Source organism: Engraulis encrasicolus, chromosome 14, assembly GCF_034702125.1.
Source record: "Engraulis encrasicolus isolate BLACKSEA-1 chromosome 14, IST_EnEncr_1.0, whole genome shotgun sequence".
Taxonomy (NCBI): domain Eukaryota; kingdom Metazoa; phylum Chordata; class Actinopteri; order Clupeiformes; family Engraulidae; genus Engraulis; species Engraulis encrasicolus.
The window spans coordinates 423,772-434,033 of NC_085870.1; the positions used below are offsets into that span (position 1 = coordinate 423,772).

Genomic DNA, 10,262 nt, shown 5'->3' on the forward strand with positions numbered 1-10,262 from the left:
GAAAGCAGAGGCGATGCTGTATACAGTGCAACAGTAGCCTGCAGTAGGTAGCCTACCAGGGGTGAAAGCAGAGGCCATGCTGTATACAACAGTACAGTAGCCTGCAGTAGCCTACCAGGGGAGAAAGCAGAGGCAATGCTGTATACAACAGTAGCCTGCAGTAGGTAGCCTACCAGGGGAGAAAGCAGAGGCCATGCTGTATACAACAGTACAGTAGCCTACCAGGGGAGAAAGCAGAGGCAATGCTGTATACAACAGTAGCCTGCAGTAGCCTACCAGGGGAGAAAGCAGAGGCCATGCTGTATACAACAGTAGCCTGCAGTAGGTAGCCTACCAGGGGAGAAAGCAGAGGCCATGCTGTATACAACAGTACAGTAGCCTGCAGTAGCCTACCAGGGGAGAAAGCAGAGGCGATGCTGTATACAACAGTACAGTAGCCTGCAGTAGCCTACCAGGGGAGAAAGCAGAGGCCATGCTGTATACGGTGCAACAGTACAGTAGCCTGCAGTAGCCTACCAGGGGAGAAAGCAGAGGCCATGCTGTATACAACAGTACAGTAGCCTACCAGGGGTGAAAGCAGAGGCCATGCTGTATACAACAGTAGCCTGCAGTAGCCTACCAGGGGTGAAAGCAGAGGCCATGCTGTATACGGTGCAACAGTAGCCTGCAGTAGCCTACCAGGGGTGAAAGCAGAGGCCATGCTGTATACGGTGCAACAGTACAGTAGCCTGCAGTAGCCTACCAGGGGTGAAAGCAGAGGGGATTCTAGGGTCAGGTGGGGCCCCAAGCGAAAATGCAAAAAAAATGAGCATTTGAACCAAAATCGCCACTACTGTGGTAAAATGTGGCCTGTTATTCACTATCTAGGGGCTTGGGGGCCCCAAGCGGCTGCCTGCCTTGCCTGGTGGCAAGATGCACCTCTGGGTGAAAGAAATGCTCATGAAATCTCTTCCAGTGCCCATGCGTGTTGATGTGGTTTTCTAGTGTGTGTTGATGAGTCTGGCTTGTGGAAATAACCTGTTACTCAGTCTGCTTGCGCAGCACCGCAAGTTTCAGTAGCGCTTCCCTGATGGTAGAAATGTTAGTGGGTCTGGTGGTTTGAGAACAGAATCTTTTCTAGAATGTTTCCATGGTGATTAATTGTGCAGCACTTGCCCTCTTCAGTTTGCACAGAAATGTATGGCACCTACCATTACAATATTTATTATATTAGCAGCACTATATTAGTTCTAGCTTTAGTAAGCAATGACATAGTGAAAGCTATTTCACACAGAATATTTTGCCTCCTCTGGGGGCTAAGCCACCCCTGTCTCTGAAACCTGTAACGTCCCTGAAGTAGGTGTACGCCTCTTCCAGCCTGTAGGCTGTCGATATAATGTATTTGTGTGCTGCATGGTCACAATGACAAATGGAAAGTATCTTGTATTTCTGACCTTGTATTTCACTGATTTACTTTTCATTGTCTTTTAGGATGGATCTTGTGGAAGATGCAACTTACCAGTATTATTTAGATGACACAATTGATGAATGTGACATGAGTGATGTCGTCCAATTCGGAGCCATAGTTTCTACACTGGTCCTCTGTGTGGTGACGGTCCTCAGCCTCATTGGAAACCTGCTGGTGATTGTGATCCTGCTCAAGTATGAGAACCTCAAGTCCTTTACCAACTGCTTCGTCCTCAACTTGGCTCTGTCAGCCCTCGTGTTCACCTCTGGATTACCCTTCCTGGCACAATATCATTATTTGGACCAGTGGGTGCTTGGAGACTTCGCCTGCAAGGCTCACGTTTTTGTGCTTGACTCAGGCGTCTACAGCAGTGTGTTATTCTTGACTCTAATGACCCTGCAAAGGCACAGGGTGCTAGTGCATTCCCTGCCTGACGGAGGTGACAAATGCACGTGTTTCGCTCTGTGTTTGTCAGTGTGCGCCTGGGTCGTCAGCTTTGTTGCGGCTTTGCCAGCGACATTACACGTCAAGACACAGCCGTGGTATGATGAGGCTCACTGCATGTATGACAGCATTGATTGGCAACGTGCTGCAGCATATCAAAAAATTGTATTTTTCTTCATTGTCTTTGGAATTATGTGTTTCTGTTACTCCAGAATATTGACGACTGTCCTGAATTCACCATCAAGTAAAAGAATTCGGACAGTGAAATTGATTTCTGTCACTGTGGTTGTGTTTGTGCTAGGGTGGGCACCATACAATATAGTGATACTGCTTTGGACCCTAAGCCATCTAGACCCTTTTAAAGACTGCAACTGGTCCATAAATCTGAATTATGCGAACTATATTACACAGTGTCTAGCCTACTCGCACTGCTGCCTCAATCCTGTGTTCCACGCCTTCGTCGGAGTTACGTTTAGAACACACCTGAAAGTGATTGTTCAGAAAATCTTGCCAGCACCACAAGCCGGTCTGGATTCTCACCGCACCAGAATGATAGTCATACCATCACAAGAGAGATTCTGACAATATGCAGGATACAACAAGGGTGTTGCCACACCTGAATAACCAGTGGTGTAGTCTACGTAGAACTCAGGTAAACACAGTATACCCACTTCAAAATGTCAGGGATTTCAGTATGCCCACTTAAAATTGATTGATCCATTATTTTGAATAGCACAAATATATACAGTATACCCACTTCCAAAAATGCTCAAATATACAGTATACCCACCATAAAAAAGTAGACTACGCCACTGTGAATAACTGGAGCACCACAAGGACAATCACAGGATCTTAACCTTATAAAGTTAATAAACCGAAGTGCTATGTATTGAGAATGTGAATTAAGAATTATTGTGCTTATTCATGGACATGTTGTAGCAATATATTAGGTAATATACAGTATGTTTGCAAGATATTGTGACACGGCACGTTTTTTTTCTTGGAGAATGTGACATTGTTGTCAGACAAAATACATCAGACGGTTTATAAATTCTGTTTTGAAGAATTAAAGATGTAGGGCAGGCAATTGCATGTGTGAAGTCTCAACATTTCCTGTGCAGGCTAGAGGTGAGAGGCCGGTCAATATGTAAAATGAAACAAAGGCTCATATCATTGCCGAATGTCAGGCAGAAGTGAGGGCAGAGAGAGTAGAGAGAGAGAGAGGTTCCATTGGCCCATTGTTTCCGGGTTCTATTATTGCAAGGGGGAGGGGGGTAAATCCCCCTTTAGGCAGACCTAGGCAGACCTAAGGACTGTTCTATTCAATGCTAGGAGCAGGGCCGCTGACAGCTTTGGCTGGGCCCAGGACAAAGTCATCTGAAAGGGCCCCCCACCCAACGCATTAAATGTGATGAGGACCCAATTATGGGCGCCCCATCTCCCTGGGCCAGGGACAGCTGACCCCTTTGTCTCCCTTGTCGGCTCCCCTGGCTAGGAGTATTATGACACGCCCCTTTAGGCAGACCGGAACCAGGTCATGTTAAGTGCCCATAGCAACATATTACATTGGCATATCTCTATACTTAAAGAATCTCTGATGAGGGGGCTGATGAGTGGAGGTGCAGAACGCACACCAGAAACAGAGGTGCTGGCAACCAGAAATACACCTGCAGGAGGAGAGAAGTGCCACCAGAAACAGAGGTGCTGGCAACCAGAAATACACTTGTAGAAGGAGAGAAGTGCCACCAGATACAGAGGTGCTGGCAACCAGAAATACACTTGTAGAAGGAGAGAAGTGCCACCAGATACAGAGGTGCTGGCAACCAGAAATACACTTGCAGGAGGAGAGAAGTGCCGCACACTCTCGAGCTAAATAAACAAGTCTTTAATGTGACAACGTTTCGGCCTGTCAGCACGTGACCTGAGGAAGGCTGACAGGCCGAAAGGTCAAATTGAAAGAAGTGAGGGGGCTGCCAGGCAGAAGTGAAAAACTCTGCGGACTGTTACAGTAAATTACTATATGATTACAGAGACCAGAACAACACCATTTGACGATAGCACAACATGCTGTTTGCTGGAGATCTTTTGATGTTGTTGATGATTGTTTATCACTAATGTCTAAACAGCTTTAAAACAACAGACAATGAGAAATAAAGCAATAGGCTACAAATAATGATAAATCATTTAAACTAAAAATGAGATTTTTTTTTAATTAACTTTGATTTGAAGTTAAACCATGATTATTTTACAGTTTTATGGCAGAGGGAATTAATTATAGCCTATAAGTTATCATGACTTATCACTGACATCCCTTTTTAAAGTGTATTGTTTGGTTACGTCATGATGAAGAAACTATACTACTACAACGTCTACACTTACAAAGAGTGTGTACAAACCTTCAATTTTCGTATAAAAAATGTTTTATTTGGTTTCCATGACTTCAGCAGAGAGTACAGTAGCATGTTTTACATAATAAACCTCATTTTTCTACTAGTCCTCCTGGGCGCCTTCCACCTTCTAGGCTACTACTCCTCCTGGGCACCTTCCACCTCTTAGAATAATTCTTGTTTAATTTATTTTAATTTTATTATTTATTTTTTGTCATTTGTACTTATGTTGATTACTTTATTGTCTTATCGTACTTGTCTTTGTGTTAATGTCTCTTAATGTACCCTGAATAAACTTCCAATAATAATAAAAAAAAACGTCTACACTTACATCTGTGATAAGGATGTTAAACGGTAAGCTAAATCACACTTGCGAGGGAGAATGCGCTTTCACGAGAATGCGCACGTGAACGTGCCTGGAATATAGCGCATTCTCGGTTCCGCATCGCACTCCTTTGACACCTTGAGGACGTTCAGCGCATCAGGTAAAGTGTGAAGTTTTCAAACGCATTACAAACATTTGTCATTGTTCCGAAATCTCTAAGAGCACTCGGTTTGATCCACAAATTAGATGTTTTAACTGTAAACGTCAGCCTAAACAAAGAAGGCAGTTGGCTAAACGTGGTTTGTTTGTGTTTGCTCCGTGTAGGCCTATCATTTGAGAATCAGAAACAACAATATGAAAAAAAAATCCGTAGGCTGTTAGGCTACTAATTTTGTTCATCAAAAAACCAATAGACTCACTCTAACCACTTGATTTTTGAATTTCACTTGAATGCTGAAGTTGTGAAAGATAAGGATTTGAAAAATATTTTCTATCCGTTTATAGATAGTTTATCGTCGATGCGCGATAAACATCCGGGTTGATTGCGCATGGTTTCCCCTCTCAGTGTGCCTTGCCCTTATTCTGGCCAATTACTTGCGCACTCTGTGAGGAAAAGTGTGAACTTAATTTATTAGAACACAGGTCAAGTCAAGCCATGTGTAGGCATACTTTATTGTCGAATCTATAGCCTAGGGGTTAGCACAAGAAGTTGACCAGTCTCCAATGTGCAGTTAAACTAAACATAGCCTATAAATAACACATTGACAGATCTCTCTCTCTCTCTCTCTCTCTCTCTCTCTCTCTCTCTCTCTCTCTCTCTCTCTCACACACACACACACACACACACACACACACTCTCTCTCTCTCACACACACACACACACGCGCACCTATACAGTTAGTGCTCAAACAAGTAATGTGAAGTGGTGCAGGTGCTGTATACAGTGCAACAGTAGCCTGCAGTAGGTAGCCTACCAGGGGTGAAAGCAGAGGCCATGCTGTATACAGTGCAACAGTAGCCTGCAGTAGGTAGCCTACCAGGGGTGAAAGCAGAGGCCATGCTGTATACAACAGTACAGTAGCCTGCAGTAGCCTACCAGGGGAGAAAGCAGAGGCCATGCTGTATACGGTGCAACAGTAGCCTGCAGTAGCCTACCAGGGGTGAAAGAAATGCTCATGAACTGTCCTCCAGTGGCCATGCGTGTTGATGTGGTTTTCTACAGTGTGTTGATGAGTCTGGCTTGTGGAAATAACCTGTTACTCAGTCTGCTTGCGCAATGCGCAGCACCGCAAGTTTCAGTAGCACTTTCCTGATGGTAGAAATGTTGGTGGGTCTGGTGGTTTGAGAACAGAATCTTCTCTAGAAATTCTAGTAGAATGTTTCCATGGTGATTAATTGTGCAGCACTTGCCCTCTTCAGTTTGCACAGAAATGTATGGCACCTACCATTACAATATTTATTATATTAGTGTAACGGGGTGAACTGTTTGTGCTCAGGGCAAGGTATGTCCCTCTGTTTTTACCGTAATATTGACGTCATGGGACTCTGCCAGCCGCTGAATGGCTAATTGGTCAGTGGCGAATAGGCCATGGTTTTTATAAAAACACCCGGAATAGTTGGCTCGTAAAGCTCCCCGGTGTTCGGGTGCCTGCAGAGGGCTTACCCTGTGTTCTTGTTGGTGCGCCGAGGTCCTGGGTTCCAGCGCACTTTGCTACGCCCCAGCTACCAATGTTTGGGTTGGACAGTGTCTCTGTCACCCGACTGCTTGTTGCTCTCCACCCGCTGTCCAGTGGCGCGGAGAGTGCCATCGAGGGTCTTGGGCGATGAAAGCTCACCGTGGGCAGGTGGCCCATCGCTGTTTTGTCCTTTAGTAATTTAGTTTGCCTTTCTGTTTGATTTTGTTTGTTTGTTTTGTTTGTTTGTTTTTTTCTACCCCCTTCTTTAGCTGCTTACAGGGCAGGTACCTGTGCGTTGCGCACATAGTAGACTAGTGGTGAATTACACCCAAAGGAATTATCATGTGTGTAGTGATTAGTATGCGAACTGGATTTGCTTGTGTATATTCTCACTCATTGAATCACTTGCTTGCCGTGGTGGCGTGCCTACGCGCATGAGTGCGTGTGTGTGTGCATTTAATCGTAGGCACCTTTTATACACAGTTAACCTGCCTTGGAAGCCCGCTGCAGTGTAATATCTGGGGCAGCCAATCTTTGATTAATTGTTTAATTTTATTTAGGGGTGTGGCTCCCAAGTGTTGTATGTTTTTTTATGTTTGTATAAATAAAGAACACATTTTTATTCCACGGGGAAACACGTCTCCGTCCATATATCTATCCGAACCTGTTGTGCCTTTACTGGTTGAAATCAAAATATATTCTGGGGTGGAAGTCCCCCAGTGGCGTAGTCGTGCAATCACAAGTATCAATTTGATTACTATTTTAGGAAAAGTAACATCTAAAGTTCCACTCTGCTACATTAGCTAGGGATGCAAACAATTAATCGATTAATCGACTTAAATCGATGAATGCGTTAATCGATAAAAAACATTAATCGCAATTAATCGACAATTCAACTGACAAGAGACCCAGGTGAAAGGGCATGTGAAGAGTGTGTGTGAGGAGGGATGTGAATCATGCGAATATTTAAATCACCTTTGGATTAAAGAATTTTAAAATAATTAATTTAAATGTGGTATTTTATCTCAATTTTTAATTAAAATGTTAAGGTTTTATTAGTTTTTTTTTCAAGAAACATTGAGATTTCGGGGGAAAACGTCGCTTATCAATTAATCGTAAGTCGATCGATAAGGCTATCAATGAATTAATCGTAATTATCGTAATGAATAAATCGAATAATTTGCCTCCATAATATTAGCACTATATCAGTTCTAGCTTTAGTGAGCAATGAAATAATGACAGCTTCACACAGATGCACACAGAATATTTTACCTCCTCTGGGGTCTAAGCCACCCATGTCTCTGAAACCTGTAACGTCCCTGAAGTAGGGAGGCCTACTCCTCTTTCAGCCTGTAGCTTACTGTCGATATAATGTATTTGTGTGCTGCATGGTCACAATGACAAATGGAAAGTATCTTGTATTTCTGACCTTGTATTTCACTGATTTACTTTTCATTGTCTTTTAGGATGGATCTTGTAGAAAGTTCAACCTTCCAGTATGATTATTATTATAACATAACATACTATGATGAATGTGACATGAGTGATGTCATCAAATTCGGAGCCATAGTTTCTACACTGGTCCTCTGTGTGGTGACGGTCCTCAGCCTCATTGGAAACCTGCTGGTGATTGTGATCCTGCTCAAGTATGAGAACCTCAAGTCCTTTACCAACTGCTTCGTCCTCAACTTGGCTCTGTCAACCCTCGTGTTCACCTCTGGATTACCCTTCCTGGCACAATATCATTATTTGGACCAGTGGGTGCTTGGAGACTTCGCCTGCAAGGCTCACGTTTTTGTGCTTGACTCAGGCGTCTACAGCAGTGTGTTATTCTTGACTCTAATGACCCTGCAAAGGCACAGGGTGCTAGTGCATTCCCTGCCTGATGGAGGTGACAAATGCAAGTGTTTCACTATGTGTTTGTCAGTGTGCGTCTGGGTTGTCAGCTTTGTTGCGGCTTTGCCAGCGACATTACACGTCAAGACACAGTGGTGGTATGGTGTGGCTCACTGCATTTCTGACAGCCTTGATTGGCAACGTGCTGCAGCATATCAACAAAATGTATTTTTCTTCATTGCCTTTGCAATTATGTGTTTCTGTTACTCCAGAATATTGACGACTGTCCTGAATTCGCCATCAAGTAAAAGAATTCGGACAGTGAAATTGATTTCTGTCACTGTGGTTGTGTTTGTGCTAGCGTGGGCACCATACAATATAGTGCTACTCCTTCGGACCTTAAGACATCTACACCCTTTTAATGAATGCAACGGATACATAAACCTGGCTTATGCCTACTATATTACACAGTGTCTAGCCTACTCGCACTGCTGCCTCAATCCTGTGTTCCATGCCTTCGTTGGAGTTAAGTTTAGAACACACCTGAAAGTGATCGTTCAGAAAATCTTGCCAGCACCACAAGCCAGTCTGGAGTCTCACCGCACCAGAATGATAGTCATACCACCACAAGCCAGTCTGGAGTCTCACCGCACCAGAATGACCACTCACCATCACAAGGGAGATTCTGACAATGCAGGACACAACAAGGGTGTTGCCACACCTGAATAACCAGTGGTGTAGTCTACGTAGAACGCAGGTATACGCAGTATACCCACTTCAAAATTTCAGGGATTTCAGTATACCCACTTAAAATGGATTGATCCATTATTTAGAATAGCACAAATGTATACAGCATACTCAATTCAAAAAATGCTCAAATATACAGTATACCCACCACAAAAAAGTAGACTACACCCCTGTGAATAACTGGAGCACCACAAGGACAATCACAGGATCTTAACCTTATAAAGTTAATAAACCGAAGTGCTATGTATTGAGAATGTGAATTAAGAATTATTGTGCTTATTCATGGACATGTTGTAGCAATATATTAGGTAATATACAGTATGTTTGCAAGATATTGTGACACGGCACGTTTTTTTTCTTGGAGAATGTGACATTGTTGTCAGACAAAATACATCAGACGGTTTATAAATTCTGTTTTGAAGAATTAAAGATGTAGGGCAGGCAATTGCATGTGTGAAGTCTCAACATTTCCTGTGCAGGCTAGAGGTGAGAGGCCGGTGATGGTCAATATAAAATGAAACAAAGGGTCATATCATTGCCGAATGTCAGGCAGAAGTGAGGGGGCTGATGAGTGGAGGTGCGAAACGCACACCAGAAACAGAGGTGCTGGCAACCAGTAAAACACCTGCAGGAGGAGAGAAGTGCCGCACACTCTCGAGTTAAAAAACAAGTCTTTAATGTGACAAGGTTTCGGCCTGTCAGCACGTGACCTGAGGAAGGCTGACAGGCTGAAATGTCAAATTGAAAGAAGTGAGGGGGCTGCCAGGCAGAAGTGAAAAACTCTGCGGAACTCTGTTACAGTAAATTACTATATGATTACAGAGACCAGAACAATAAGGGCCCAATGTGAAGGCAATATAATAACATAAGCCACAAAGAAGTCCAGAAACCATATAAAAATGTAATTTAAAAAAATATATAAAAATTATAATGTCAATGGGGTCGCCAAAAAATTGTGAGGTCAAAATGGGGTCACACGCCAAAATGTGTTGGGAACCTCTGAGTTAAGGACTAATCACTGAGGATAAGTCATACAGTTTTTAATGAATAAACTACATTATATTGTATGAAGATGAGTATGTGTACTGGCATCTAGTGGTTAGGTGTAAGATTGCAACAGGCTGCTGTACTTTGTACAGTAGGTTTAGAGGATGTGTAAGAGCAAGTTAAGTCAGCTTTTATTGTCACTTTCTTCATATGCACAAGACATGCCAGGAAAATGAAATGACATTTTCTCTCTATACCAATATGCCAGGACAAGACATATACAAGACCAACATTTTACAGACTGACATCAGTTCAGTTCAGTTCAGTTCAACTTTATTGGTACCCGAAGGTAAACTGGGTTTGCAGTATAAAAGAGAAGATGGCTGTCCTTACATCAGAACCACAATGACACA

At 43.2% G+C, this 10,262-nt stretch overlaps 1 protein-coding gene across 1 annotated transcript; it reads left to right on the forward strand.

The window, feature by feature from the left end:
* Positions 1–1,534: 1,534 nt before the first annotated feature.
* On the forward strand, positions 1,535–6,430 carry LOC134462921 (chemokine XC receptor 1-like). The gene is made up of 2 exons (XM_063216194.1): positions 1,535–2,417; positions 6,306–6,430. The coding sequence occupies exons 1-2, from the start codon at positions 1,535–1,537 to the stop codon at positions 6,428–6,430; spliced, it is 1,008 nt and encodes a 335-aa protein (XP_063072264.1).
* The last annotated feature ends 3,832 nt before the right edge of the window (positions 6,431–10,262 follow it).